We start from the raw sequence: 6,207 nt of genomic DNA on the forward strand, positions 1-6,207 counted from the left end.
TCTTCCTCTTCCTCTTCTTCTTCTTTCTTCTCTTTTTCTTCTGTTTGTTTTTTGAGACAGAGTCTTGCTCTGTCGCCCAGGCCAGAGTGCAGTGGTTCGGTCACAGCTCACTGCATCCTTGAACTTCTGGGCTCAAGCCATCTTCCCACCTCAGCCTCCTGAGTAGCTGAGACTACAGGTGTGCGCCACCACACCCCGCTATTTTTTAAAATATTTTTTGTAGAGATGGGGTCTCACCATGTTGCCCAGGCTGGTCTTGAACTCCTGGGCTCAAGCAATCCTCCAGCCTCAGCCTCCCAAAGTGCTGGGACGACAGGCATGAGCCCCCTCGCTGGGCTTTGCCTGTGTCCTCCTTATTTTTGCATCGAGAGAGACATTCATTTACTTGTCGCTCAGTGAACAGATCCCTGTACCATTCTCCTCCTCAAGAGCCCCCAGATCCCTTGACACATCTACCCCCAACCCTGGGGCATCAGGCCAGGGAGGAGGAGCAGTTGTAGATGAGGGCGTGGCCAGAAGGAGGCAGAGAAGGCTGGCTGGAGGAGGGAGCTTTTGAGCTGAGTTTTGAAGGATGAATAGGAGTTTGACAGTGGGGAAAACAAGCATTCCAGGCAGGAGGGAGGGAAAGGCCTGCATGGGCAAGGCCCCCGGAGTGTAAGAGGAAGCTGTGAGAAGAGACAGTGGAGCAGGTGGAGCTGCTACTTTCTCCAGAGGGCAGTAGGGAGTCATGGGGGTAATGAGGGTGAGGGCAGGGCTGCTAAGATCATTAGGGGAAGCGCAGCGCGTGCTGTGTGATAACTGGGCCCTGCCCCCTCCACTCACCGATGCTGAAGCGCTGGGGCTGGCTCCAGGCCCCCCTCAGCCACGCGGTGTCCGCTCGCACCTGCACCGTGTAGGCCACGCCGGCCCGCAGGCCGCGGAGGGTAACCTGGGTCTCTGTGGGCTGCACGGGCTGCTCTGCAGTGGAGGAGGCAGCCCTGAGTCCTGGGACCCGCTTAGTCCTCAGAGGCCAGGCTGGGCTGCCACAGCCTGTGGGGGCGGGGCGTGGGTCCATGGGCATTTTGCTAAAATCTCTTCTCTCTTTTTTTTTTTTTGAGATGGAGCCTTGCTCTTGTTGCTCAGGCTGGAGGGCAGTGGCGCAATCTCGGCTCACTGCAACCTCCGCCTCCCGAGTTTAAGCTGTTCTCCTGCCTCGGCCTCCCTAGTAGCTGGGATTACAGGTGCAGGCCGCCACACCCAGCTAATTTTGTATCTTTCGTGCAGATGGGGTTTCACCTTGTTGGTCAGGCTGGTCTCGAACTCCCGACTTCAGGTGATCCACCCACCTCAACCTCCCAAAGTGCTGGGATCACAGGCATGAGTCACCGCGACGGCCAAAATCTCTTCTCTTAATGCGCTCATTCATCTCAAGATTTTATTTTCTTTGAGACCCAGTCTCACCCTGTTGCCCAGGCTGGAGTGCAATGGCTCAACCTCGGCTCATTCCCAACTCCGCCTCCCAGGTTCAAGCAATTCTTGTGCCTCAGCCTCCACAGTAGCTGGGATTACAGGCACCCACCACCATGTCCGGCTAATGTTCGTATTTTTAATAGACATGGGGTTTCACCACGTTGGCCAGGCTGGTCTTGAACTCCTGGCCTCAAGCGATCCTCCCGCCTCGGCCTCCCAAAGTGCTGGGATTACAGGCGTGAGCCACCGTGCCTGACCGACTTCTTTGCTCTTTGGGCAGGTGGATCTGAGGTTGGAGGCAGGATTGGACTCTGGAGGTGGGTCTGGGATACAGGACGGAATTGAGGACTAGCTAAAACAGGTCCCGGGCTCTCCATGAGACACAGCCACCAGTGTGCCACGTTGGTTTATCACTGCCATGGCAACACCCGGAAATTACCACCCCCGTCCATGGCAATGAACCCACAGCTCGGAAGGTACCACCCTCATCCTAGCTATTTCTGCATAAACCGCCCCTTCATTTGCATATAATTAAAAGCGGGTATAAATAGGACAAGGGGCAGGACTTCTGCTGCTGCTGCACATGGCTGCTTCCATAAGTTTCTGTCTAACACCACTGACTTGCCCGTGAACTCTTTCCCGGGCAAAGCCGAGAACCCTCCCAGCTAAAGCCCTATCAGATCCCCTCTCCAAGCCTCGGTTTCCTCATCTGTGGAATGGACACAGTCATCCCTGCTTGATGGGAGTTGAGCTGCTGCTACATGTGAGAGGCTGCCTCCCAAGGACAGACCCAACACATCACAAGCACTTGGCTGGTGCCCACCCAGCCTTCTCCAGGCTCTGCAAGGGGTGATCAAGACCCTCGAGTTCAGCTGGGCGTGGTGGCTCACGCCCGTAATCCCAGCACTTTGGGAAGCCAAAGTGGATCACCTGAGGTCAAGAGTTCAAGACCAGCCTGGTCAACACGGTGAAACGCCATCTCTACTAAAAATACAACAATTAGCTGGGCATGGTGGTGGGTCCTGTAATCCCAGCTACTTGGGAGGCTGAGACAGGAGAATTGCTTGAACCCGGGGGGCAGAGGTTGCAGTAGCTGAGATCGTGCCACTGTACTCCAGCCTGGGTGCCAGAGCTGGACTCCCTCTCAAAAAAAAGCACACACAAAACAAAACAAAAACAACCCAGCCCGGGCAATACAGCAAGCCCTCATTTCTACAGAAAACAGAACACTAACTGTGCATGGTGGTGTGCACCTGTGCTTCCAGTTATTAGGGAGGCTGAGGTGGAAGGATTGCTTGAGCCCGGGAGGTTGAGGCTGCAGTGAGCTATGACGGCATCACTGCAGTCCAGCCTGGCACAGAGCGAGTCCCTGTCTATAAATTTGGAATTAAAAAAAAAGAAGACTCTCAAGTCCAATTCTCTTGTTTTAAGGGTAAGATAATCAAGGCCCAGAGAGGGTCGGCAAGGTGCCCAGGGTCACACAGCAAGGGGGATCTGGGGCCAGGATCCTCCCTTCCTCGCCCAGCCAGGCCTGCACTGCCTCACGTACCTGACACCTGGTTGCTGTCTTCATCTCGGCAGCGGATGACATACTGCTTCAGGACGCCGGGACAGGTGCTCAGCAGGGATGGCGCCCAGTCCACAGACACCGAGTCCGAGCTGTGATTCTTCACCGAGACGTGGGGCGGCATCCCAGCCGTTGAGGCTGCAACCAGTACCATTGTCACAGTGAGCGCCAAGGTGCCGGTGGGGGCCGGGCGCGGGGGCTCACGCCTGTCATCCCGGCACTTTGGGAGGCCGAGGCGGGCAGATCACTTAAGATCAGGAGTTCGTCACCAGCCTGGCCAACATGGCGAAACCCCGTCTCTACTAAAAATACAAAAATTAGCTGGGCGTGGTGGTGGGCGCCTGTAATCCCAGCTACTCGGGAGGCTGAGGCAGGAGAATCGCTTGAACCCAGCAGGCGGAGGTTGCAGTGAGCCGAGATCGCGCCATTGAACCCAGCCTGGACATCAGGCCGAGGCTCTATCTCAAAAAAAAAAAAAAAAGTGGATAATGCTGTTAAGCCAGACAGTTGCCCATCCCTGTAATCCCAGCACTGTGGGAGGTCGAGGCTGGTGGATCGCCAGGAGTTTAAGACCAGCCTGGGCAACATAGCGAGACCCTGTGTCTACAGAAAGAAAAACATTTGCCAACCATGGTGGCATGTGCCTGTAGTCCTAACTACTCAGGAGGCCAAGGTGGGAAGGCCACTTGATACCAGGAGTTCGAGGCTGCAGTGAGCCACAGTTGCACCACTGCATGCCAGCCTGGGCAACAGGGCAAGACTCTGTTTCCAAAAAAAGAAAAATATGAACAATCCCACTCAGAATGTCTTTGCCGCCCTGACTTCCACGTGTCCCGCCTGACGTGCAGTGGGTACCAGATGGCCGGGCGTGGTGCTCACGCCTGTAATCCCAGCACTTCGGGAGGCCTGAGTTTGAGACCAACTTGGGCAACACAGCGAGACCCTGTCTCTATTTCATTTCATTTATTTATTTTGAGATGAAGTCTTGCTCTGTCACCGAGGCTGGAGTGCAGTGGCGCGATCTCGGCTCACTGCAACCTCCGCCTCCTGGGTTCAAGCGATTCTCCTGCCTCAGCCTCCCTAGTAGCTGGGATTACAGGCTCCCGCCACTACACCTGGCTAATTTTTGTATTTTTAGTAGAGACGGGGTTTCGCCATGTTGGCCAGGCTGGTCTCAAACCCTTGACCTCAGGTGATCCACCCGCCTCGGCCTCCCAAAGTGCGGGGATGACAGGCGTGAGCCACCGTGCCCGGCCTTTATTTATTTTTTATTTTATTTTTTATTTTTTTGGGACGGAGTTTCACTCTTGTTACCCAGGCTGGAGTGCAATGGCGCGATCTCGGCTCACCGCAACCTCCGCCTCCTGGGTTCAGGCAATTCTCCTGCCTCAGCCTCCTGAGTAGCTGGGATTACAGGCACGTGCCACCATGCCCAGCTAATTTTTTGTATTTTTAGTAGAGACGGGGTTTCACCATGTTGACCAGGATGGTCTCGATCTCTTGACCTTGTGATCCACCCGCCTCGGCCTCCCAAAGTGCTGGGATTACAGGCTTGAGCCACCGCGCCCGGCGCCCGGCCTTTATTTTTAAAAATTATTTAAAAAGAAAAAAAAGTGTAAACCTGTAGGTCTGGGCCACTTACCATTGCCTCCAAAGTGGTAGGCAGACAGAACCGTAGACCACAAGGTGAGCTTCTCTGGGCGCGCAGAGGCCATGACGGTAATGTAGTAACATTTTTCCTGCTCCATTGCCCCAAACTCTCGACTCCAGCTGTATGTTGCTGGAAGAATAAATAAAGGTCAAGCCATTCAGTAGATTGTGTTCCCATCTCTGCACCTTTGCACTGGCTGTGCCAGGAACCACCCAGAAAACTCCTACTCATACTTCAAAGCCCTTGCACCAATGTCCCCTCCTCCAGGATCTCTCCACTGTGCAACGCCCCTAACCCATCCCCATCCCCCTCTAACCCAGCCCTTAGTCCATGGAACCAGGGTTTGGTTTTTTTTTTGTTGTTTTCTTTTGTTTTTTTTGAGACGGAGTCTTGCTCTGTCACCCAGGCTGGAGTGCACTGGTGCAATCTCAGCTCACTGCAACCTCCGCCTCCCGAGTAGCTGGGATTACAGGCACACGCCACCACGCCTGGCTAATTTTTTTTTATTAGAGATGGGGATTTCTCCATGTTGGCCAGGCTGGTCTTGAACTCCTGACATCAGGTGATCTGCCCGCCTCAGCCTCCCAAAGTGCTGGGTTTATAGGTGTGAGCCACCGCGCCCAGTCAAAGGGCCAGGGGTTCTGTGTCCAGCTCTGTCTCCTCAGGCTGTGAATTTCTCAAGAAACAGCCTGACACTGAGGCTTCCAGGGACTCCGCCAGGCCCAGGGCAGGACGCAGGAGAGTGAGAGGCCACTGGAGCCCCAGTCCCCCTTTCCCTAAAGACTCCTCATTAATTTGCCACCAGTATCTCTCGAACTGCCACCTTCCCTGGTGCGACTGAATGTTTAACCAACACCCTAGGATGTGAGATTCATTGTTTTTCTTTTATTTCCCCCCTTAATGACTTTCTTTTAACAGCAAGGACATGATTCATTACCTGCAGGCATGAGACCTGCCCGGACCTGAGCCCAGATGCCAGCGGGAGTTTCCAGACCCACATGGGTGAAAGGCTCCAAACCTCACCCTGTCCCTACCTCTGTGTGACCTCAAGTAAGCGGCAACACCTCTCTGGGCCTTAGACACCCGCTAGGTGCTTTCCTTACAGGTCTGAACCCACCAGGAGCTAAAAGGGGGGACGCAGAGGCAGAGGTGGGCCCCGTACCCATTCCAGCCAGATCCGGGTCCTGCGGCGCAGTCAGGTTGCAGTTGGCAAGGCTCCCATGCTGGCCCACAGGCTGCCACTCGATGCAGTAGGTCATCCTGTGAGCCCGGGCGGGCCAGTACAGGGTGGTCCCACTGGTTCCGACACTGATGTTCAGAGCCCCTGGTTCTGGAAGGAGATGGGAGGGGCCTATGGAGACAGTGGCCGCCCCTCTGCCTCCGCAGCCTCTCTCTCACGGGCTCGTCTCTACTCTGACCCTGCAGGGCCAGGGGTGCCTGTGTTTGGCTGTTTCCCTGCCCTGGAGGTTCCCTGGGGACCAGGCACAGAGTGGATGGCAGATGGTGTTTTTGTTTTTTCTTTCTTTTTTTTTTTTTTTTT

The 6,207-nt window shown here is 55.0% G+C and overlaps 1 protein-coding gene across 1 annotated transcript in view; it reads right to left on the minus strand.

The window, feature by feature from the left end:
* The window catches only part of IL12RB1 (interleukin 12 receptor subunit beta 1), a 32,021-nt gene that overhangs the window by 4,700 nt on the left and 21,114 nt on the right, over positions 1-6,207 (minus strand). The window contains exons 9-12 of the mRNA XM_017501406.2: positions 5,830-6,056; positions 4,659-4,796; positions 2,999-3,154; positions 823-957 (exon numbers count right to left, since the gene is read on the minus strand). Coding sequence (XP_017356895.1) covers positions 823-957; positions 2,999-3,154; positions 4,659-4,796; positions 5,830-6,056 — 656 coding nt within the window. The remainder of the gene's footprint in view (positions 1-822; positions 958-2,998; positions 3,155-4,658; positions 4,797-5,829; positions 6,057-6,207) is intronic.

Source organism: Cebus imitator, unplaced genomic scaffold (assembly GCF_001604975.1).
Source record: "Cebus imitator isolate Cc_AM_T3 unplaced genomic scaffold, Cebus_imitator-1.0 Scaffold280, whole genome shotgun sequence".
In the NCBI taxonomy this organism is placed as follows: domain Eukaryota; kingdom Metazoa; phylum Chordata; class Mammalia; order Primates; family Cebidae; genus Cebus; species Cebus imitator.